The 25749-nt window shown below is 36.7% G+C and overlaps 1 protein-coding gene across 3 annotated transcripts in view; it reads left to right on the top strand.

Moving 5' to 3' along the window:
- Positions 1-19998, top strand: part of SMARCA1 (SWI/SNF related, matrix associated, actin dependent regulator of chromatin, subfamily a, member 1) — a 73902-nt gene extending 53904 nt beyond the window's left edge. For 2 of the 3 annotated variants that reach the window (XM_011988851.1, XM_011988852.1), the window contains 4 exons: positions 990-1108; positions 1220-1432; positions 18052-18162; positions 19264-19998. In XM_011988851.1, the coding sequence (XP_011844241.1) occupies positions 990-1108; positions 1220-1432; positions 18052-18162; positions 19264-19335 (515 nt within the window). In that variant the 3' untranslated portion in view covers positions 19336-19998. Of the gene's footprint in view, positions 1-989; positions 1109-1219; positions 1433-18051; positions 18194-19195 lie in introns of all 3 variants that reach the window. The other variant, XM_011988853.1, reaches the window with a different exon arrangement.
- Positions 19999-25749: the final 5751 nt, after the last annotated feature.

Consider the following 25749-nt stretch of genomic DNA (forward strand, 5'->3'; position numbering starts at 1 on the left):
TAATACAGCCAGATTATTTGGCTCATCTATAAAATCTGGTTGAGTGACTTGAAGTATTTTTCAGTGTGTATGCAATTAAAATCCCAATGAGGTTTTTTTTTTTTTTTTTTTTTTAATAATGAGAAAAGGGTATTCCAAGTAAGTTTAAAAACACACTATTGGTCATTGGAAATACCGTAAGATGATTACTGAGTGATTCCAAAAGCAAATGACAATTTCAGGAGAAATGGCTGCTCCATAGAAAAAATTTGAACAATCTGTTCATAATAGCTTGGTTTTTTTGTTTATTTGTTTGTTTTTGAGACAGAGTGTCACTCAGTCACCCAGGCTGGAGTGCAATGGCATGATCTTGGCTCACTGCAGCCTCCACTTTCCGGGTTCAAGCAATTCTCCCGCTTCAGCTTCCCGAGTAGCTGGAATTACAGGCGCGCACCACCATGCGCAGCTAATTTTCATATTTTTAGTAGAGACGAGGTTTCACCATGGTGACCAGGCTGGTCTCAAACTCCCAACCTCAGGCAATCTACCCACCTCGGCCTCCCAAAGTGCTGGGATTACGGTGTGAGCCACTGCGCCTGGCCCATAATTGTTTTTGCATGCTAGGAAGCTATATTCACTGTTTATATATTGCTCTCTCCTGTGTCACTTTATGTGTTTGGTCCCTTTTCTATCATGTTTGAGTAAAAAGCCTATCTTACATCAGTGTCTGCACCATCTTTTGAAATCCTAGTCATTTGGGATGGATCATAAGATTCCATACTATTTCATGAAGGGAACATTGCTAGCCTAAAACCTTGTTGAGGTCTTATTTTTAAGTGAAAAGTTAGTAGTATTTAATAATTGAACATATTATATATATAAGATGAATGTGAATCTTAATTTTAAGAAGTACAAGCTTACTGCATTCTTTCCCATTAATTCCTTATTCTACAATTCCTTGGATTTATTTGCTTAAATAATAGGATTGTAAAGAAATAACTGTTTTTCAGCTGTATTTTGGGAACGTTGCAATGAATTACAGGACATTGAGAAAATTATGGCTCAAATTGAACGTGGAGAAGCAAGAATTCAACGAAGGATCAGTATCAAGAAAGCCCTGGATGCCAAAGTACTATATTTTATGTCAAATTATTATTAGATCGTCTTAATTGATATGGTGGTCAGCTTTGACTTCTTACTGCACGTTCAATTAAAAGCACTATTTTGTTTAAATACACAGATTGCAAGATACAAGGCTCCATTTCATCAGTTGCGCATTCAATATGGAACCAGCAAAGGAAAGAACTATACTGAGGAAGAAGATAGATTCTTGATTTGTATGTTACACAAAATGGGCTTTGATAGAGAAAATGTATATGAAGAATTAAGACAGTGTGTACGAAATGCTCCCCAGTTTAGATTTGACTGGTTTATCAAGTCTAGGACTGCCATGGTATGTATTCCTTTCTTACCGATTTCCTCCAACTTTTTATTTTGAAAAATTTCAGACGTCATATATCCTTCACCTAGATTCTCCAATTAACATTTTGGCACATTGGTGCTCTCTCTTTCTCTCTCTCTGTATATATATGTATACATATGCAGCACCTATACATACCTGTAGAATCTATACTTTGTATTAAAAATATGGGAGCATCTATATTCTATATTCTGAAATGCATATCTATAGTTTATATTTATAAGGATACTTAACTATATTTCTGAACCATTTGAAAATTACAGACAATGTGAGTGTTCACCTCTAAATACTTAAGCATATATCTCCTAAGAATAATGACATTTTCTTACATAACCACAGTCCCACCTGAAAACATTGATTCAGTAATGTCATTTAGTATACAGTCCATGTGTAAGATTTTCCAGTGGCCCCCAAAATGCTCTTTATAGCTGTTTTTTTAAAATTGATGATCCTACAAGTTTCACACATTGCATTTCGTTGTTGGGTCTCTTTAATCTCTTTTAATCCACAACTTTTTGGTTTTCGTGATCATGACTTTTTAAAGGTGTCCAGGCTAGCTGTCTTGTAGAATGTCCCGCATTGTGAATTTGCCTCATTACTCATTGTAAGATTTAGGTTCAACATATTTGGCAAGAGTGCTATGGAAGTGATGTTATGTATTTTTTATTGCATCCCATCAGAAGGCACATTATGTCATGTTGTCACACTGTTGGTGATGCTAAGTTTGGTCACTTGTTAATGTGCTGATCTTCAGAGCTCTCCACTTTAGAGGTATATTTTCCCATTTGTAATTAAGCAGATTATACTTGAGACTATGTGAGTGACTTAAAGATGGGCTTTCAGTGAAAAGGAGTTGTTGCCTGAGTTGAGTTTTTTTTTTTTTTTTCAGGAAACAGAATATTTAAGTTGAAGAGATATTTTATTTTAGCTTATGTGATTTCCTCCATTACTTTCTAATGCGAATTGTGTTCCTATTCTAGTCCTACTTAGCAGTGGTGTTCACGATGATTTTGAAATACATGTAACACATTTTTAATGTTGACGTTGTTAATCTTTTGTCAGCCAAGGTAATTAAGACAAAAGTAGATTTATGCAGCCTAAGAATTAAAAGCAACCAGAAACTAACAATCCAAACAATATTTTTGTGACTAATCATAAAATAGGATATATTTTTCTTAGCTGCTACCTATCATAAATATCTTTTTGTCTAAAAGTTGGGACTGAGTGTGAAACAATGCTTAATATTTTGCTTGACTCACTTTATGTTTTCAGTTCGAGTTGAATAAAAAGAAAGGAAAAATCTGGGTTACTGTAGTGAAGACATTAATTTTGGCAGATGCTTTAGAAGATCACATATTTGTTAAAACTTTAACAAAAATTTAGAGTGTGTGGAATATGTCCATCAAATTTATGAATGGCGTATGCTTGGAGAGCTAGCAGACATTTTAGACCAAGCCATGATCCAGAAGGAACTAGAGCAGTTGGAATGATGGGTCAGTTGAATCTAGCAACACAACATTTATTTATTTATTTATTTTGGTATGTATGTAGGCATTTATTTATTTATTTTGAGACGGAGTTTCACTCTTGTCACCCAGGCTGGAGTGCAGTGGTGTAATCTTGGCTCACTGCAACCTCCACCTCCCAGGTTCAAGCAGTTCTCCTGTCTCAGCCTCCCGAGTAGCTGGGATTACAGGCGCCTGCCACCACGTCCAGCTAACTTTTGTATTTTTAGTAGAGATGGGGTTTCACCATGTTGGCCAGGCTGGTCTCAAACTCCTGATCTCATGTGATCCACCCGCCTCGGCCTCCCAAAGTGCTGGGATTATAGGCATGAGCCATCGCGCCCAGCAAACATGACATTTAATAGGGATAAGTGTAAAGTGCTATACTTGTACAAAAGACTATGAAAAGATATATATGTTAGCAAGATACAGTAGGAAGAATTAAGAAAAGAATAAAAAAGATAGGTAATCTGTAACATGAAGGACTGAGGTTAGATATAGGGGAGAGTTGTTTTATAGGGTTCTTTGGGTCATTGAAATAGATTATTGAAGAACAATGTAGAATAGCTTTTCATCAGCCTTTGAAAGTGGAATTCTATTTTGACTCTCTGAAGACATTGGCGGTGAGTTACTTGGCCTTTTAAGGTCCCTTTTAGCACGGTGAATCTATGACTATGTTTAGCAGAGAACTCCTTTTAAAAGCCATGCGGGATAAATCTTTTAGCCATTTGGGGTTTTATACATGTAATGATTTAATTTAGAGCACCACTAACAGCTTGTAAAAGACAAATGCCTAGCTGCATTTGTCAGTTAATCATGTTTTAGAACAAACATACCCTTTTCTGTGATAGAATAGTTACTGAATTTTGAGTTTTTATTTCAGTGATATTTTGCTATTTTTTTTAAAAGGTTGAGAGCTTAATGCTGTTTTCAGTTTCTGGAATCATTAAACCAGTAGGACGAAACGCATTCAAACTGCAAGGAAAATCTTATACTGTTTATAATGTGAACACAACTGTGGAACTACATAACCTTATTTTATTTTCTAAGAAAAAAATCCAGTATAATATTACCAACCACTAGATGTCTCTGAACTCCCTTGTAAAAAATCTGTTTTTCCTCCATCTTCTTTTTACAAAGAGTACCTCTGTACTCTTTCTTTACCGAGAAATTTAAATCTCAAGTATATTTTCTAAAAAGCACATATTAACTATTTAAATGATCATAAAATGAAATCTTTTTTTGTCTGTTAAAGATGAAGACATTTCTGTCTTCAGTTACCTTCTAGAAAGTGGAATTTATTATTTCTGAAAATCTTCAAAAACCTGCAATAGTTTATTTTGTATTTAAATATTTTAATTGAAAAGTTTTATTTATTATTTTTTTCTATTAAATTTTTATTTCCCTTCTAGTTAATGGATAATTTTTGCTTATAATTCTGGATTTAGAGTATAAATAATATATTTTAAAATACACATACATTTGGAACTTCTTTTTAGAATATTTCATGATAATATCAACAATTAGGAAATTATAGAAATGGATTGATGGTCATTGATGATCTTCTTTTCCCCTTTCATTTTTAATAAGTGTTCTGTATAGTGAATCACATTCACAATCTGGGAAGAGAAACTGCCCCCTTTGAAAGAGGCACTTGTGATTTCTGAAATACAAAGAAGTTGTTTCACTGAAAAATCCCATCTTAGAACTACAGAGAATGTAATTTGATATGTGAGTGTGTCACTGTGTTCAAATGAAAATCTTACTAATGATTGAACTTAGCTTACTAAAGATACCTTTAAAAATGATCTTGCTTGAAGATGACCCTTTTCTTTCTTAGAGACATGAATAGTGTGAAATGCATCTTATAAAAAGTAGAAACCTTGATAGTTATATTTTATTCAGAGATCTCAAAGTACTGAATTCATGGCTTCTGACTTAACTAACAGTCATAAAGTGCTTAAAGGCACGAACTTCCGCTTCTAAATATGACTCACTTTGAAAGCCTTCAGCTAAAGGTTGCAGATTTCTTTGAGGCTCTTTTTCATTAAAAAATGCTAGCTATACAAAAGAGAAAATGAGTTTCAGTTCAATTTCTCTGTACTAAAAGGATTGTGATTTCTTTCTCTGAGAATTTGTGTGGTCTTTAAGTAAGTAATCAGTCTCTATTGAACTACATAAACAAGTAGGAAGGATATGATCAACTTAGCTTTTTAAGCTCAGAGCATATGAATTGCCCTACCATTTTCTTTCTAAGAAAACCATCTTAGAATGAGGTCATAGTCTTAGGATAGTCAAAAACTATCAGAGTTAAAAGGACCTTTACCAAATAACCATAAGAGGAAGTAATACTTTGTATTTATATGGTACGTTTTATATAATGCTTGCCAGTTCCTTTACCAACATTAGCTTAATTTTCTTGCCGCTTCTTTTAGGAATGTCAGGAGAGTGTCTCTGTTCATTTAGTGACAGACTAAACGTGACTGGGAGATTCGAGAAGAATCTGAGAGGTCCAAAAGATCTAGCACATTAGTCAGTTTACTGCAAAGGACATGTGGAAAGAGTACCCAAAATTCAATCAGTATTTCTTTGTACCTTCTTAGATCTTTCTAAGTACTTAAAGTAGAAAAAGTAGAATTTAACTCTCTGAAATAAGGAACTTTTCTTGATAGAACCATTTATTGTATTATTTGCAGGGTTGCTTTGACTCTTAATTTTAGTTTTTAAAAAAAATCTTACCTTTTAACCTCTGGGGAGTTTTTTCCTTTTCCAGCCAGCTCAAGAGCTTGTGTGTACATTGCCTGTGGCCTTGTATATATTAGAGTTGAATCCGAGTATTAGTAATTAGTCATTACAATTACCCTGTCTGTTGTAGTAGTTTCAATGCATTTTTCTGATAGCATCTCAGAAAGAGAATCACATACTGTGGTATACAATGTAATAAAAATTTTGTTATTACTGCTTGTCTTCAAATCACAGCTTTATTATAAATGAAAGTGTTTTCTATTTAAAAGGTAAGAAAATGACATTCTCCATTAGAATTGTAGGAAAAAAATACTTTTTAGAAAATACTGCTTTGGCTCTTTATTAACTTCCCTGTTTTTGGCTTATCAGGAGGTATTAAATATTAATTAGGTTATTGGTTCAGCACAGGATATTTTATAAATTATCAGTCCAGTCAGAAATGGATTTTCTTTACAGATACTTTAGAAAAATGACAGTCAAATTAAAAAATTGCCATCTTGTTCTATAGTCACAGTAACACTTCTTTTTGCTGCTTATGGAGTGTAGTCTAGGAAAATTTCATAAGGAAAGACAGCTACTCATGATTTTTAATTTCCATGTTAGTACTTAATTGTGTGATAACAGCTAATTTTTTTTTTCTCGGCTTACTGCAACCTCTGCCTCCCGGGTTCAAGTGATTCTTGTGCCTCAGCCTCCCAAGTAGCTGGGATTACAGGTGCACACCACTATGACCGGCTAATTTTTAATGTTTTTGGTAGAGGTGGGATTTCACCATATTGGCCAGGCTGGTCTTGAACTCCTGACCTCAAGTGATCCGCCCACCTTGATCTCCCAAAGTGCTGGGATAACAGGCATGAGCCACTGCACCCGGCCTAATATTGATATTTTAGAGCATTACATTCTTAGTAGAGTATGAAAAATATGAATTAATACATCATTGGTAAAATTGATAAACTGTAAAATGTACTGATGGGTTCTTCTTGACTATAGAATTAAAATATTTGAAACCACATATATTTATGCACTTAGGAATTTATTACTTCCTCATGCACTTAAAAGACTAAAATGTTCTTTTCTTATTACAATTTTAATTTTTTAACAACAGGGTCTTTATCGCTCTTGCCCAGCTGGAGTGCAGTGGCATGATCACGGGTCACTGCAGCCTAAAACTCCTGCACTCAAGCAAACCTCCCACCTCAGCCTCCGAAGTAGCTAGGACTACAGGCGCATGTCACTGCACACAGCTGGCCTTTTCAGTTTTTGTGAAGATGGGGTCTCACTGTGTTGCCCAGGCTGGTCTTGAACTCCCAGGTTCAAGCAGTCCTCCTGCCTCGGCCTCCCAAAGTATCAGGATTACAGGCATGAGCCACTGTGCCTGGCCACAATTATTAATAGTTATATTTAAAGAGACCAGCATAGCACTTGACTCAGAGTAGGCGTTCAGTGAATAAATGGGCATAGAACTGTTGTATTTAAGTTTGCTTCCATCCCATAGACTCCTACAGTTGGACCAGATTTGGATAGAATGCGAGCAGATATGCCAGTGGGTTGGAGTTCATTTTAATTTTCCTTTAATCTAACTTTTTCTAAGGTTAGACTTTATTTGGCTATCATCCCTGCAGCTTTTATTTATTCATAAGCTTGAATAGCCAGTTATAAATGTGTTTTATTATCCAGCAATAGTGTTCGATTTGGTACCTTGAACTGTTGTAACAATCTGACATAAGATACAATTAATGCACTAACGGGGTGCATTTAAGGTATTTATTCTTACGCATTACCTTGTGAGGAAGTGATACAACATTTTCTTTTTTTTCTTTTTTCTTTTTTTTTGAGACGGAGTCTTGCTGTGTTGCCAGGCTGGAGTGCAGTGGTGCAATCTCAGCTCACTGCAACCTCTGCCTCCCGGGATCAAGTGATTCTCCTGCCTCAGCCTCCCGAGTAGCTGGGACTACAGGCCTGTGCCACCACACCCAGCTAATGTTTTGTATTTTTAGTAGAGATGAGGTTTCACCCTGTTGGCCCGGATGGTCTCGATTTCTTGACCTCATGATCTGCCCACCTCGGCCTCCTAAAGTGCTGGGATTACAGGTGTGAGCCACCGTGCCCAGTGATACAGTAGTTTCTAAACAGCAATGCTTAAGCAGCAGCAGTTACATAAAAGCATCATAACATTTAATACTTGTTTGTGAAATGTAGGACACGTTTATTTGAATATTAACTCTCATATAATTGCCTGTGTGCATTTTAGTATAGACTGCCATTGCTTTTTGTTAGTATGATAGAGATTCAAAAGTGACTAGGAACCTGGGAAATATACTGCAGAATGTATAGGTGAAGACATCGATTAAAAAAGAGCAAAGGTGAAACAGTGTCCATTTTGTTTTACTAAGAGCTGTAGAAGAAAATTCTGACCTCATAGAACTTTACCTACAAATTCAGAGGCACAAATGTGGAGTAGAGTTTTTTTGTGTGCCCTTGCTCATTCAGCTGCTTTTGACTTTCAACCATAACAGGCACAGACCTTCTGTCATTCAGACTTAGGTAGGCTTAGTGTCTAGGATTTTAGTACATAGGAAATGTAATGTGGATCCTCTTTAATCTCTTTCAATAAGTCACTTCAAGTCTACTGATGCTTTCTCTGCCTTTTGAATTGATGCTTTGAAGCTGAGTATTGGAGCAAAGGATATTTGAACTTAGTGCCCAGGATGATTGATATTCACCACACACTAAGGGGCAGTGCCGCTCACTGCAAACATTACATCATTTATTAAAGGTGGAGATACATATCCTAGTATTCAAAAAGTGAAACTTGAGTGACTTTGCTTTGAATAGAATCATAAACCGTTAAAAAGGTATGGAGAAGCAAGGCAGCACAATTTTGTTTAAAGTGAAGCTGAGTCTGTAGCTGAAAACAGGACTTGCAAACTGTGGCCCACCACCTGTTTTTGTGTGGCCTGAAAGCAAAGAATGATTTTTATATTTTTAAGTGGTTGAAAAAATTCAAAAGAAGAAGGATATTTTGCTGCAACATGTGAAAATGATACAAAATTCACATTCTAGGGTTCATAAGTATGATTTTTTTGGAAAATGGCCACACATTTGTTTATGTATTGTCTTTGGCTGTTTTCATGCTACAATGGCAGAGCTAAATAGTTGTGACAGAGATTGTGTGGTCTGCAAAGTCAAAAATATTTGCTGTCCGGCTCTTTATAGAAACAATGTACCAACACCTGGCTTAAAAGTATGTGTAAGAAAGGTGGAAAGAATTAGAAGGAAGGGTTGATACAAGTGTTACACAATTCTATAAGAAATGGGTTAAGTGAAGGATGGGTGTATAAAGGAGAGGATATTTAGCCTTAAAGAGGAGTATTTGGGGACCTAGGGGTGACTGTGATAGAGGCATGGGAACTTCCTTGAAATATGTGAAAGATTGTCATATGGAAGAGGAAATCAGCTTGTTCTGTAATGTCTACAAAAGTTAGACCTAGAACCAATTTTTGGAAACCATGAGGTAGCAAATTATAGCTTTGCATAAAGGAACATTTTTAACTTGTCCAAAGTTGGAATAGCCAGCCTTGTGAGGTAGTGAGTACCGCATCATTGGAATAATTCAGACAGGCTGTACAACTAATTAGCAAGGACCTAGTAGTAGGGATTCAAACGTCAACCTGAATGACTTTTAAAATTTCCTTTATGATTTTATGAACTACTAGTGAGAATCTGTATCAAGAAAAGATTTCTGAGTACACAGTACACTTTTGATTACATCACTCCTCCTGCTCAAAAATTGTTTATAGGATCCTTTTGTCAATGGAATTAAGTAAAAATTTTAAGTTCTTTGTTCTTAGTTCCCAGGTTCTTTACACAGGCACACATTGGAGATATTGCAGGTTCAGTTCCAGACCACCACAATAAAGCAAATGTCACAATAAAGCAAGTCACATGAATTTTTTGGTTTCTCAGTGCATATACAAGTTTTGTCTATAAGGCGAGCAATAGCATTATGTCTAAGAAAGTACTTACTTTAATTAAAAATACTTTATTGCTTAAAAATGTTAACAATCATCTGAGCCTTTAGTAAGTTGTAATCTTTTTGCTGGTGGAGGGTCTTGCCTCAGTGTGAATGGCTGCTGACTGATCAGGGTGGTGGTTGCTGAAGGTTGGGGTGGCTGTGGCAATTTCTTCAGAGAAGACAGCAATGAAGTGTGCCACATTGATTGACTCCTCCTTTCACAAAAGATTTATCTTTGGCATGTGATGCTGTTTTATAGCATGTTACAGTAGAGCTTCTTTCAAAATTGGAGTCAGTCCTCTCAAATCTTGCCAATCCTTTATTAACTAATTTTATGTATAATTCTGAATCCTTTGTTGTCATCTCAACAGTGTTCACAGCATCTTCACCAGGAGTAGATGCCTTCCCAAGTAACCACTTTCTTTGTTCATCCATAAGAATCAACTCCTCATCCATTCAAGTTTTATCATGAAATTGCAGCATTTCAGTCACACCTTCAGGCTCCACTTCTAATTCTAGTTCTCTTGCTATTTCCACCACATCTGCAGTGACTTCCTCCACTAAAGTCTTGAATCCCTCAAAGTCGTCCATGAGGATTGGAATCACCTTCTTCCAAACTTTTGTTAATATTGACATTTTGACTTCCTTCCATGAATCACAAATGTTCTTAATGGCAGCTAGAATGATGAATCCTTTCCAGAAGCTTTTCAATTTACTTTGCCCAGATCCATCAGAGGAATCACTATTTATGGCAGCTATAGTCTTATAAAATGTATTTCTTAAATAATATGACTTGAAAGTCAGAATTACTCCTTGATCCATGGGCTGCAAATGAATGTTGTATTAACAGGCATGAAAACCATCAATATTCTTATATGTTATCTCCAGCGGAACTCTTGGGTGACCAGGTGCAATGTCAAAGAGCAATAATATTTTAAAATGAATCTTTTTTTGAGGAGTAGGGTCTCAACAGTGGGTTTAAAATATTCAGAAAACTATACTATAAATAGTGCTGTCACCCCAGGCTTTGTTGTTCCATTTCTAGAGCTAAGGTAGAGTAGATTTAGCATAATTTTTAAGGGCCCTAGGATTTTTCAGAATAATAAATGAGCATTGGTTTCAATTTAAAGTCACCAGCTGCATTAGCCCCTAACGAGTAAACATGTCATTTGAAGCTTTGAAGCTGGGCATCCGCTTTTCCTCTCTAGTTATGAAAGTCCTAGATGGCATCATCTTCTAATATCAGGGTATTTTGTCTCCATTGAAAGTTCATTGGTTAGTGTGGCCACCCTCATCAATTATCTTAGCTAGATTTTTCTGGATAACTTGCTGCAGCTTCTCCATCAGCACTTGCTGTTTCCCCTTGCACTCTTATGTTACGGAAACAGCGTCTTTCTTTAAACTTCATGAACCAACCTCCGCCAACTTTAAACTTTTCTTCTGCACCTTCCTCACCTCTCTCAGCCTTCATAGAATTTTGAAGAGTTAGGATCTTGCTCTGAATGAGGCTTTGGCTTAAGGGAATGTTGTGAATGTTGTGGCTGGTTTGATCTATCCAGACCACTAAAACTTTTTCCATACAGCAATAAGGCTGTTTGACTTTCTTATCACTTGTGTGTTCAGTGGCGTAGCACTTTTTTTTTTTTTAATTATACTTTATGTTCTGGGATACATGTGCAGAACATGCAGGTTTGTTACATAGGTATACATGTGCCATGGTGGTTTGCTGCACCCATCAATCCAGCATCTACATTAGGTATTTCTCCTAATGCTATCCCTCCCTTAGTGTCCCACCCCCCAACAGGCCCTAGTGTATGATGTTCCCCTCCTTGTGTCCATGTGTTCTCATTGTTCAACTCCCACTTATGAGTGAGAACATGCTGTGTTTGGTTTTCTGTCCTTGGATTAGTTTGCTGAGAATGATGGTTTCCAGCTTCATCCATGTCCCTGCAAAGGACATGAACTCATCTTTTTTTATGGCTGCATAGTATTCCATGGGGTATATGTGTCACATTTTCTTTATCCAGTCTATCATCGATGGGCATTTGGGTTGGTTCCAAGTCTTTGCTATTGTGAACAGTGCTGCAGTAAACATACATGCGCATGTGTCTTTATATTAGAATGATTTCTAATCCTTTGGGTATATACCCAGTAATGGGATTGCTGGGTTAAATGGTATTTCTGGTTCTAGATCCTTGAGGAATTGCCACGCTGTCTTCCACACTGGAGGAACTGGTTGACCTAATTTACACTCCCACCAACAGTGTAAAAGCATTCCTATTTCTCCACGTCCTCTCCAGCATCTGTTGTTTCCTGACTTTTTAATGATTGCCATTCTAACTGGTGTGAGATGGTGTCTCATTGTGGTTTTGATTTGCATTTCTCTAATGACCAGTGATGTTGAGCTTTTTTTCATATGTTAGTTGGCTGCATAAATGTCTTGTTTTGAGATATCTGTTCATATCCTTTGCCCACTGTTTAATGGGGTTGTTTGGGTTTTTTTCTTGTAAATTTGCTTAAGTTCCTTGTAGATTCTGGATATTAGCCCTTTATCAGATGGATACATTGCAGAGATTTTCTCCCATTCTGTAGTTTGCCTGTTCACTCTGATGATAGTTTCTTTTGCTGTGTAGAAGCTCTTTAATTTAAGTAGATCCCATTTTTCAGTTTTGGCTTTTGTTGTCATTGCTTTTGGTGTTTTACTCATGAAGTCTTTGCCCAGGCCTGTGTCCTGAATGGTATTGCCTAGGTTTTCTTCTAAGGTTTTTATGGTTTTAGGTCTTATGTTTAAGTCTTTAATTCATCTTGAGTTAATTTTTGTATAAGGTGTAGGAAGGGGTCTAGTTTCAGTTTTCTGCATATGACTAGCCAGTTTTCCCAGTACCATTTATTAAATAGGGAATCCTTTCCCCATTTCTTGTTTTTGTCAGGTTTGTCAAAGATCAGATGGTTAGATGTGTGGTGTTATTTCTGAGGCTTCTGTTCTGTTCCATTGGTCTGTATATCTGCTTTGGTACCAATACCATGCTGTTTTGGTTACTGTAGCCTTGTAGTATAGTTTAAAGTCAGGTAGCGTGATACCTCCAGCTTTGTTCTTTTTGTTTAGGATTGTCTTGGCTCTACGGGCTATTTTTTGGTTCCATATGAAATTTAAAGTAGTTTTTTCTAATTCTGTGAAGAAAGTCAAGGGTAGCTTGATGGGGATAGCATTTAATCTATAAATTACTTTGGGCAGTATTGCCATTTTCACGATATTGATTCTTCCTATCCATGAGCATGGAATGTTTTTCTATTTGTTTGTGTCCTCTCTTATTTCCTTGAGTAGTGGTTTATAGTTCTCTTTGAAGAGGTCCTTCCCCTTGTAAGTTGTATTCCTAGATATTTTATCCTCATGGTAGCAATTGTGAGTTGGAGTTCACTCATGATTTGGCTCTCTGTTTGTCTATTATTGGTGTATAGGTATGCTTGTGATTATTGCATAGATTTTGTATCCTGAGACTTTGCTGAAGTTGCTTATCAGCTTAAGGAGATTTTGGGCTGAGACAATGGGGTTTTCTAAATATACAATCATGTCATCCGCAAACAGAGACAATTTGACTTCCTCTCTTCCTATTTGAATACCGTTTCTTTCCTTCTCTTGCTTGATTGCCCTGGCCAGAACTTCCAATACTATGTTGAATAGGAGTGGTGAGAGAGGACATCCTTCTGTTGTGCCGGTTTTCATAGGGAATACTTCCAGTGGAATAGCAGTTTTAATTTCCTCCAAGAGTGTTTCCTTTGCATTCACAACTTGGCTAGTTGTTTAGCTCAAGAGGCCTAGCTTTTGGCCTGTCTTAACTTCCTCATTAAGCTTAATCATTTCTAGCTTTTAATTTAGAGTAAGTCTTTTCCTTTTATTTGAACACCTAGCGGCCATTTTAGAGTTATAATTAGCCCTATTTCTATATCATTGTGTCTCAGGGAATAGAGAGAAGTGTGAGGGAGGGAGAGAGATGGGGGAACGGCTGGTCATTAGAGTGGTCGGAATACACACAACATTTATAAATAAAGTTGGCCATCTAATGTGGATGTGATTCGTGGTACCCCAAAATGATTATGATAGTAACATAAAAGACCACTGATCTCAGGTCACTGTAACAGATACAGTAATGATGATTTTTGAAATATTGTGAGAATTACCAACATGTGACACAGAGACATGAAGTAAACATATCCTCTTGGAAAAATGGCACCCATAGTGGCCAATGGCCACTTGTTCAGTGCAGGATTGCTACAGACTTTCAATTTGTAAAAGCACAATATCTATGAAGCTCAGTAAAGTGAAGTGCAATAAAACAAGATATGCCTGTACTTTGATCCTAACTTAGCTGTATTCATCACTCATGCTGTGCAACATTTCTCAAGTTGATTTCTACCAAATGTTGTTCCAGGGTGTGCAAATAGATGACATGCAGAACAAGAGTTCTGTGTTCAGATAGAGTTGGGACATGCTGATGATACTGAATCCTACCATTCACATTTCCACTCTGCATTAGAATGCTAAAAGCTCTGAGAAGTCCTATCATAAAGACATTTGTTTAACATTTTAAAAAACCAACATTTCCCATATACATTTGAACACAGGAATTTTTTGCCACAGCTATTAACACTACAGAGCAGTTTTCTATTTGTTATTTTCCTATTCTTTTCTGTTGTCTTTATTGTTTTTGCATCTCCTCTTTTCCTCTTATGTGCTGTTTTTCTCCAACTTCATTTTTAAATCCAGTGTGGGGAAATGGTGAGAGAAAGAGATAATTAGACTATAGAATTGTGGAAACAGTTTGAGGTCCTATGAACAATTCCCTGTAATCCCCCACAAAATAGGAAGATAAAGATGTACAAGAGTCTAGGAGAATATATGAAAGGAGAAATTATAGAAAAAGAAGTGATTTTGACATCATGAAATTTCTCATAGTCATTTCATAGTCACTTATTCAATAAATGAGTCATTTTTTATTGGTAATCTAGCCTTTCTCCTTTTAACTTCTAGTTTTAGCTAGTGTTCTGTTTATGATAATGTATGTTGCATTAGGCAGTCATGAAGCATGTGAATAAAAAAATGGAGCTATTGTCTATAGAGAACATGACATGACCTATGCTAGGAAGGTAACACCTATATCTGCCCATTCCTCGATGTCTTTCTCTAGAGTCTTAGATTATTTTTCTGTCTGGAGTAGTTATTGACAGGTTAAAAGGAATTAAGGTATGAACTAATTACACGGTCCATTTATAGTCATTTTGAGGTATTCTACTTCCCTGCATAGGAGGCTGTCTCAAATTAGTTCTTTTTCCGAATCACCCACATGAACCATGAGTATGTATCTAAAGATATCTCCAGTCACAAGCAACTATTACTTATTGAGAATAATAATAGCCAGAGGATATAGCTTAATGATTCACGAATCAGCTTTACATAAAGACTGTTTAGTCTCCCTAGAAACCAACGATCAAATCTCATCAGGGTCAACTTAGCCCTTTCTATAATAGATAAATTGAATAACATGCTGTTTAATTTGTATGTGTGTTATTGAATGAAGCTATGAAGAATATTTGGTCTGCATACTAAAGATATCACTATTGTTTTGTTAAGTACGGAAAATTTCAGAGTTACTGTTGGTAAATTATTTAACCCAGGGTAATTGAAGATACACAAGAAACTTGAACATGCCAGTATTATGTTAGATTATTTTTAATAGGTAAACAATAATTCATTAATGAGTATTTTTTTTTCTGGCTAGACTCTCTTTTTTTCTGCCTCCTTTCAGGTTTCATTTAGAGCCTAAAATTCATTTGCCTGGATAGTTGATCTTATTTTGTATCTTACATTTCCTATGTTGTATGTCATTTTTTTTTGGATTTTATTTGGAAAGATAAAACTGAATTTTAAACAATTTTTCGTTCTTAAAAAGTTACAAATTGCCCAAGACTTAAATGTTCATTGCAGAAAATTTGGAGAATTCAGGCTAGTATCAAGAGAAAAATAAAAGTTATCAATGGTCCTACTCTCAGAGATAGCCGCTGTTAACGACTAGTAATGTTGTTAATATTCTTTTAGCTCTTTCTGTGTATATATATAATAATAATATGTGTCTGTGTATTCTATTTCCAGATTACCAAAATTTTAGTTAGTTCCCAGTTTAACACTGCTCTAAACATTATTTTGTAAATCTTTGTATACATCTCATTTCCTTACAATGAATTTCTGGGAATGGAATTTTTAGGTCAAAGGGTATGAAAATTTTAAGATCCTTCATTGAAATTTCCAATTTGCTTTTGAGAAAGGTAGTGTATTAGTCAGCTTGGGTGGCCATAACAGAATGCCACAGACTGGGTGGCTTAAGCAACAGGAATTTATTTTCTCACCGTTAAGGAGACTGAAAGTTCAAGATCAAGGTGCCAGCAGGGCTGGTTTCTGGTGTGGCTTCTCTTCCTGGCTTGTGGATGGCCACCTTCTGCACATGATGTTCTCATGTGGCCCATTCTTGGAGTGCATGCAGAGAAAGGGAGAGCTTTGATGTATCTTCCACTTCTCACAAAGACACTAGTCCTATTGGATTAGGGCTGCGCCCATATGACCTCATTTAACCTTAATTACCTCCTTAAAGTCCCCATCTTCAAATGCAGTCACATTGCAGGTTAGGGCTTCAAATGAATTTTGCAGAGACATACCTCAGTCCATAGCAGATAGTAGCATTGACATTTCATCATCAGTGAATGAAAGTTCCCATTTCAACATCTTATTGTCAATACCAGATATGTATACCATATATGTATACATGCATACAAACATTGTACATATCATTGCTAATTTGATGGCATTGTTTTACTTTGCATTTCTTGTCATTAGTTGCAGTGAAACTTGATTTTAATGTTTGGGCCTTTTTTTTTTTTTTTTGGTGAGTTTTCTGTTCCTGCACTTCGACCATTTGTATGTGCATGTGTTGGGGTCGTTCTTAATTGCCAGGAAACCTACATTTTCTCTTGAGTGTTTGGCTATTCTGGCAGACATTTTTGCTTATACAGAAAAGGAATCATATCTTAAAATATTATTTATCCTTTGATATTAAACCATTATTTACCTTTAAAATATAGCAAAGTATATAGGGTTAATAATATATGAGATTCCATATTAATGAATCATGTTTAATGCTCACCATACATTCATAAAAAGTATTTATAATTTGCATGCATTGATTTGCTGACAGTGAAATATAGGTAGTGGCAAGGTTAATGTAGAAATCTTTTCAGGCATTATTTGCTCTGAATTAACAAATACAGCAGTGTTTACTGTGGTGTGGTCCCCAGAACTCTGATCCCACAAGATGCCCGGTGAGAAGAAAGTCTGTTGGTTAAGTATTTTTGACAACTGCTGCATCCTGTATGCCTAGTGGTTCACAGTGCACATAGGAAACTGAAAGGCTCTGCTAAGCTATGTAATAAGTAAATCTGTTTACCTTTTGTAAACTGAGTACTTCCAAAACTTATTTTGACCACAGAACATCCCCTTATTTTTTTTGTTTATGTGATTTCTGTTAACTTTTTATTTTGAAATATTTATACATTCACAAAAAGTTGTAAAGAAAATGTACAGAGAGGTCCCATGCACCCTTCACCCAGTTTTCCCTAATAGTGACATTTTGCAAAACTATAGTGAAATATCACCACCAGGAAATTGACATTCGTATAATCTATAGAGCTTGTTCAGATTTCATCAGTTATACATGTGCGTGCGTGTGTGTGTGTGTGTGTGTGTGCAGTTCAATGCAGTTTTGTCATGTGTAGAGTGGTGTAACCTCCACCACCGTAAGACTCCATTGTGCTATCTGTTTACAGTCACACCCACCATCTCTCCTCTCCCTAGCTCCTGGCAACCGTTGATCTGTTCTCTCTTTCTATAATTTTGTCATTTAAGGATGTTATATAAATGCAATAATATGGTATGTAACCTTTTGAAATTAGTTTTTTTTTTTTTTTTTTTAACGTAGCATAATTCCCTTGAGGTTCACTCAGATTGTTAACTATATTAATAGTTCTTTCCTTTCTATTGCTGAGTAATATTATATGATATGGATGTATCACGGTTTGTTTAACCAGTCATCCATAAATGACACTTACCCCCCCTCCTTATTTTTGGTGCAATCTATTAATACTCTGTGTGAATATTTTTCAGAAAAATGGCAGTTTTGGAAATTCTGTACCACAGAAATCATACATTTAAATAGTTGTCAGCCTTTTAAAGATTATGATTGGATTGCAGAAATTAAAAATCTTTTTATTACTTCATTTAGGAATTCCAGAGACGCTGTAATACTCTGATTTCATTGATTGAGAAAGAAAATATGGAAATTGAGGAAAGAGAGAGAGCAGAAAAGAAGAAACGGGCAACTAAAACTCCAATGGTAAAATTTTCAGCATTTTCCTAACTTTTAGGTAGATCCCATTTTTTTTTTACATAATTAAAATGCCTATATTATGTTTAATGCCACAGTGATACCTATAAATAAAAGCTGGTTTTATGAAATGCTAATTTGTTTTGGACAGAAAAAGAGTTACATCACTACCATGTTTCTTATTTGTTTGTAGAACATATGGTTAGGAACTCCCTAGTAACTAGGCTCAGTATTTTAAAAAATTCCTCATGAATCTAAACAGAAGTATAATGCAAGCTAAATCTTCTGAATTGAGACTAGAGCTATCATGGGGGTAGCAGAGGGGTAAGGGTGGGATGGGATTGGGCTAAAGTTGAAACTAGGAGTTCTGATTTGATCAAGTAAGTTTTCTGATGTATGTGGAACTATGAGTACAAATGGGAACTCTGAGCAGACAACAAAGCATTGCTTGGTAATAAGTGAACTGTTGAATTGATAGGATAACTTGATTTTAATCCGGTCAGGTTGCTTTGTATAGCTGTAATTTAAAATATTCTTTAATAGATCGTATTATTTGAGTGTGGTTAAGTAAACTGCCATATTTCATCGAATCTAAGATGCCTTCCATTGTAAGACACAGCATTATTTTATGTACCACTGAGGGAAAATGCTGCCAGGTGTAATTTGTCGTCCGTTGTAAGATGCATCCTGATTTCAGAGATGCTAAAATGTGAAAGAAATGTGTATCATAGAAGATATGAAATATGGTATGTTAAAACCTATCATAAGTTTTTAAAAAATATATACTCACAAATAAAATTTTGCCCAGAAAACATTAAGTAGTTCTTTAAGATAAGAGTACATTTATAATACCGTGTGTAAGTAGATACTTGATGACTATTTTTGATGGGTATTTTATGTCTTTTCATAAAAAGAAACATCTTTGAAGATTATTTTACATTGGGTTATATAGTTTGTTGGGCTATATAGAACATTAACTGTGAATATAACATTTAAGTGAATATTCATGTTAAAATTTTTTTTTAATGCATTTGCATCCTAGATTTAACATTGTTGGGCCATTTAAAATGTGCATATTGGAGCAGAACATTAAATCTGTTTCCATTTTAGTCACAGAAAAGAAAAGCAGAGTCAGCTACTGAGAGCTCTGGAAAGAAGGATGTCAAGAAGGTGAAATCCTAAAGCCTAGAAATAAAGTTTTAAATGGGAAACTGCTATTTTCTTGTTCCCATCTTCAAATGCTAATTGCCAGTTCCAGTGTATTCATGGTACTCTAAGAAAAATCTCTTTGGTTTTGATTTCTTGCATATTTTATATATTTTACAATGCTTTCTACCTGAAATGTGTAGCTTTATATTTTATGGCATTCTAGTATTTTGTGTACTGTATTTTGTGCATTTCATGTCTTCATCAAGATCCTCTCAGTCCTTGTTCTTTTGAAGCTTGTGCTGAGGTTTTAGCTTTTCTATGTTTTATATGCCGCTGCTTTGAAAGAGAACCTAGATTCTATAGTTGTATTATTGTTGTTTCATACTTTAAATTTATATGGCTGTGGAAAAACGAATTAAAATGATTTGAGGAGAAAGACTTTTTCACTTCTTTGTTGCTTTCTTTTCTATTGAGTCTGGGCTTGTATGTGTTACTGCATACTGTGATTAGCATAATACTTGTTTCTTTGAGGTCATCTAAATATTTTTTTCCAAAGGAATAAAGGGTGAGGAAAGAAAAATATTAAAAAAACTAATATTTGATACTGTGCTTGCTGTCAGTATGCATTACATTTAAATTATTCTCTAAATATTCAAGTGGGAAAATATAATAAAGAAATGTCTATAAGAAATTTAATTATTTCCTGTTTTTTTGTGTAGTAGAAAGTAGTTGTGTTTACTGAATTGTATTGTTTACTACTGTGTATTTGGTTCAAAGTTAAAGCTTTGCTTGCTGACTTGTGTGTGATCTTCTGTCCCATAGAGCCAGTTCAGAAGGGCCTGGGTGTAACATGTAGAATTATTAACAATTAAGTTTAGAGTATGAAATAAGCACTATGCATGCAGAAGAAGGGGGGCTGCGTTTGTCACTAATACAGTTATGCTCAGGTAACAATCTCAAAAGTGTCAGAGGTTTTATACACCAAGAGTTTTTTTCTTGCTCACACTACATATCTCATGCAGGACAGAGGGATGTGGGAATGGGAAGGGATCTGCTCCACATGGTAACTCAAGGTTCCAGGATGACTAAGGCTCTGCTCTTTTGTGGCTGCAACGTCTGGAACATGTGGCACTTAGGCTCTTTACTGCCTCAGCCCAGAAATGACATGTGTCACATCCACTTATATTTCATTGCCACCAAAGTAGTCCTGTCATCCTATATACCTGAAAGAGGGCTAGCAAATGTAGGGAAATAAATGGAACATCTTACATTACTGCCTCTGTCACAGAGACTGTCAGTTCAGGAATGAACCTGGGTCTATTACATGAAACTTTTAGTGTGGAATTAATCAGAGTTTGGGTCAGATTGTAAGAGAGCAGGGAAAATGGATCTGAATCTAGTGTGAAATACACAACAAATAAGTAAAGCTGAGAATGCAGGATAATGATGTTAGTTACCAAAACAAGGTTTGGACCACTAAAGAGTTGTCTCTTCCCTCTTCCAAGATCTTTTTGCATTTCCTATCAGACTCTCTTTAGTGTACTACTAGCAAATTCTGGGTAGCCCCTGAGTGTAAGTCAGCATTCTTCACATCCTCAATCTTCATAGAGGTTCTCCAATAGAGGAATAGATCTTCTAGAACAACAACCGACTGTCTGTGGAACTCTTCTAAGTCTCCATTCATTGTCCGGATTTTATATCTCTTACTGCCATGTTTCTGGTTGGATTATTTTTACTGTTTCCACTATTAGCACTTAGACTCTTGTACCCTGTTGGGGGTTGGGGTAAAATTGGGATTCTATTAAGAGACAAGGTTGGGACGATATTAGGGGACCCAGGGATACCCAAATCTATCCTTGGCTTAACTGCCTTTTTTGTAAGGAAGGGAGGTTAAGGTGAGCAAAGTAATACTTCACTAGCTGGTGCTTTGGCTGCAAACTCCAGAGCTCTTCAGCCCAAAATCTAACCTTGGAATTTTCTACTCCAATGATATGAATAGCTGTAGTTAGTTGTCTGTGCTGGGGAAAATGATACCAGAGACTTTTACTGATAACCCCAAGTTGTACGCAGTAGAAAACAGCCTAATAAGGGTCTGGACTCTGATCAGTCAGTTCAGCCTTTCTTTTCCTAGGGAGCAGTGAAGATGGCGGGTGGGAGCTTGCACAGTTAGGGTCTTTGAACCCCAACACGGACATTTAATAATCTCTAATTCTCATTCTTTCTCTGGTAATCCAAAGGGGTAGGTAGCTGAGCTAATATGTGATTCTCTACCTTAGGGGAGAAAATCTGCAGGTAAGTTCTTCTTTTCATGGAGCCATTTCCCTGTTCCATATCATGGCTGTTATGAGTCTTTCTTGGACCAAAGAGATGTGAAATTCAGGTCCCCAGGGCCTTCAATGGATGCTTCTGATGTCATCCTTAGAAACTTGTGAAATAGTTTTATTCAGGACTTAACTTAAAGACCACACTATATATTTAGTGAAAATTTCATCACCTATTCTACTTCTCATCTTAAAGTATGTATAGCTACATTGTTGAACCTAGCCTACCAAACAGACCCATACAGTGAACACCAGATGATAGCTTAGTCCAAATAGTAACATCTTAGAAATACAAAATGCCTCAAGTCTGAATATGAAACCCCTCTTATTGTGAAATTTCCTCAGAGAAATTCAACTCCCATTGAAAATGTAAAAGTCCCAACAAAGAAATCCCATTTCAAACAAGTGGCCTAGACATGGCTGCCATGTTGGGGAGATAAATCTGGATTGTCAGTTTACTATGTCAGCTGTATGGAGGCCAGAGGAAGCAGAAGAGAGTGCTATACACATGAATGCAGTCTTATAAAGCATAATGACTCTGCCCACCAGCAAAAATGGTCCAGTGGATTACATTGGAATCTGACCCAACCTGATTCCTTGTTTGGAAAATGTACAAGGAGGAAAGTGAGCACAGAAACAGAGACCCTGAGTGGCTTCCTTCACTCAAGGCCTCTATCTGTAAAAGATAAGCAGTGAATGAATTTCCCAACAACCCTAGATCTTCCACAGAGGTCCTTGTAAAGCTCTGTCTTGATTCATTGGCTACTCAGGCTCTAATTTCCTTAGAATCAAAAGAAGGCAGGTGGTGAGCTCAGTAATCTCTTGTTTTTATCATAGCCATTAGTATGGCTTTATTGTATAGTTCTGTGTTTTTCTCTGGCTACCTAGCCTACGAGTGTTAGGCTATACTTGGATACTTGTCAGATTACACAGTTTTCCCATGAAATGTGTTTCCAAATTTGGTTCTTTGTCTAAGACTCCCAGTTAAGAGAAATTTTTGAACTAAAATATTTGCAGCTATCTTAGTTGCTAGGTGTTTGGTTTGAAAAGCCTCTACCTAACTGGTGAATCTATCTACTGTCATCAAAATGAAATGCTGTTATTTCCCAATTATTGGCAAAAGTCCCCACCGTGGTCTATTGTTTCCCCTCTATGGTGCAGTAGCCAGTGCAGCTAAGAGTCCAGGCCAGCTTCAAGGCCACCACATGTCTTTCTCTCCAGGTGTTCTTACCAATTCCTGAAATCCTCAGGTTGTTACCAAATTTCCAACTTCTCTGCGTATTCCATCTCATGTTTCCTTCATCTCCCCAAGCCATCCTGCCTGATAGACAGGAGTAAGATTTTTTCCGTGATTGAAATACACATAGCTAATACTAACTGTCCTGTCACCTATCCCTCAGCCTTATTATTTCTGTGTGCTCCAGCTGATTTTTATTTGCCACTATCTCTTTCTGAAGGCTTTTTCAGAGGCCTAGAAGGCTTCTCTACCCTCCGCATGGTAGGCTGGAAGAGCTAGGGATTAACACCTCTGGAAGTGACTCTGAATAAAAAAACTGATGGGAGTTGGTGTAGGAATACCCCAACTCTCTTACCTCTTGAGCAAGGTAACTAAGGTATGTGATTTATAGTTCCCCAGAGTTTACCCACCGGATTAAGCTCCAACCACCCACAGTAGCGGCTGTCTTGATAACACACTCTATTAACTGCTTTCTTTTCCCTGTATCACTTCCCTACTCACCTGTAGGTATTTCCTTATGTCAGCTCCTGAATAAACGACTTGAATTAGAATCTTTGTATCAGCATTTGCTTCTGAGGGAACTCAAATTAAGATACTTGCCTTGTGTGCATAGCTCTTCTTAGCCCTTAGTAATTCATTTAGAAAGCATAGGGTGTTTAATAAGAGTAATGACTGGATAGCATATTATTGATCTGTTCTTTTAAATTCTATTCCCTCTGTGAACAGCTAGTGGGTGGTATGACTGAATCAGGGTATTCTGCACTGGGAACCCCGAGCTCTTCCAGGCTACCTTACAGAGGATAGAGAAGCCTTCCAGGCCTCTGGAAGCTAATTAACAAAAGAAATTTTCTTGTATCACCAATAGCTATGGTATTGGGTATTATCATTAGGCAGAGGTTACAAGGTTCTCAAGTGTTTGGTAAGGCCAAAGCTGGTGCCCAAGCTATTGTCTTTTTAAGTGTTCTCCATGCTAGCTGGTATTCCTTCCCTGTACCAGTGTTTCATTTAGATATTTGGACCAAGCATTGGCCTTTCTTACTGTAATGCAACCATTACGAAAGCTTGTTGATAACAGGCTCTTTTCATCTGTTGGCCTGGTGACTTGATCATTTGTCCCTTTCCTGATACATTGCTCTCCTGCTGAGGAAACGTTCATCTAGGCCACTGTAGTCAGATCCAAGCTATATCTTTCCATTGACTTTCAACCCTGTCTGTATTGCCCCCAAGATATGCTTGGTTAATTTCTGATCTTCCTGTGATATATATACTAGAATTCATCAATATATTGGATTACCAAATTATGTGGGCTGTCTTCAAGAGTCTCCATATATCTATGGGAGGTTGATGGTGAGCATTATTCATCTCACAACCGTCTACCTCTTTTCATGAATAGTTTTGAATTAACATATATCCTTCAGTGGTAGAGCTCAAAGCCTATTTGCTATATCCAAGATAGAAAAGATCTTTGCATAAGGTCTCACCTTTGCTAGAATATTTATTATGTGACCATCATCATCATCATGTAGGATTATTCAGCCCTCTCCTGAAATCAACTGTAAGTTTCCAAATGCCATTTGTTTTTGTACTGGCATTTAGTTTTGTACTGGCAATAAGATCACTGCTGAAATATAACTTACCCCTTTCTACTAAGATTGTCATGGTATTTCGTCTACTATTTCCTAATGTATGTTAGCTACACTGTTTACAGTTAGGTAGATGGTTTCCTTTGCCTTCATGAGAAATGATTGCAATTGGGTCTGAGATCTGGGTGCTATATCTGTGTAGGTATATCCTTTTCTCCTTTCATATATGTCTATCCTGGTTTCTAAGATCTCAAGCTTTCTTCCTTTCCTAGTTTTGTTTATTGAGACATGGTCTCATTCTGTCACTGAGACTGGAGTGCAGTTGTGTAATTTTGGCTCACTGCAGCCTTGACTTCCCTGGCTCAGGGGATTCTCCCACCTCAGCTTCCCGAGTAGCTGGGACTACAGGTGTGCACTGCCACGACGGGCTAATTTTTTGTATTTTTTGTAGAGGCAGGGTTTTGCCATGCTGCCCAGGTGGGTCTTGAACCCCTGGGTTCAAATGATCCTCCCGCCTTGGTCCCCCCAAAGTGATGGGATTACGGGTGTGAGGCCCCACACCCAGCCTCCTTTTCTAATTCTTTCCTGGCTTGCTTCCCACCACTTCCAAAGCAATAACTATCTCCCGGGCAAGAGTTTTTAGTTCATTTAAAGTATCCTGTAATCTAACATATCCTATCCTGTAGTCTAACCTATCTTATAATGTAACCTAACCTAACCAAGGGCCTTTATTTCCAGGTCGACCCAATTCTCAAAGCCATGGCATTCTGGATATAGTTATTATTTAATGCCCTACAGCATTCTGGATATAGTTATTATTTAATGCCCTGTTGACTTTTGATCTTTTTTCTTTCATTGACTTTTACTCTTCACCTCAGTCCGAGAGTAAGCTACTGTCTCCATGTAGTGAAGGTCTCAATCTCTTTTTATGAGTGAACTCTACCTTCCTTCAGTGATTGCATCCACACTCTGAGGTCTCTAAAGTCCACAACCATAATTAGACTCTTGGCCGATGTTTATTGAAGATTCCTGATCAGGAAAGAAACTGCAGGGTGTGTCTTGTCTTTTGATTAGGCCTTGCAAATCACTAAGGGTTATTTTTTTAACTCTATCTTTTCTCCACAGATTCTTATATTAGGGTTTATGCAATGTCCAAATCAGAGTCAACATGAGAACATATGGTGGGGAAGGGACTCAGAAAACTTCAGAGAAGGCCATGACACCTCAGAATTTTATGTGACCATCATTCTCTATCTCTGGATACAAGTTAAAACAAAGTTCAGAGGAACAGAGTCTAGGCCTGTCA

This window comes from Mandrillus leucophaeus, unplaced genomic scaffold (genome assembly GCF_000951045.1).
Source record: "Mandrillus leucophaeus isolate KB7577 unplaced genomic scaffold, Mleu.le_1.0 Scaffold339, whole genome shotgun sequence".
In the NCBI taxonomy this organism is placed as follows: domain Eukaryota; kingdom Metazoa; phylum Chordata; class Mammalia; order Primates; family Cercopithecidae; genus Mandrillus; species Mandrillus leucophaeus.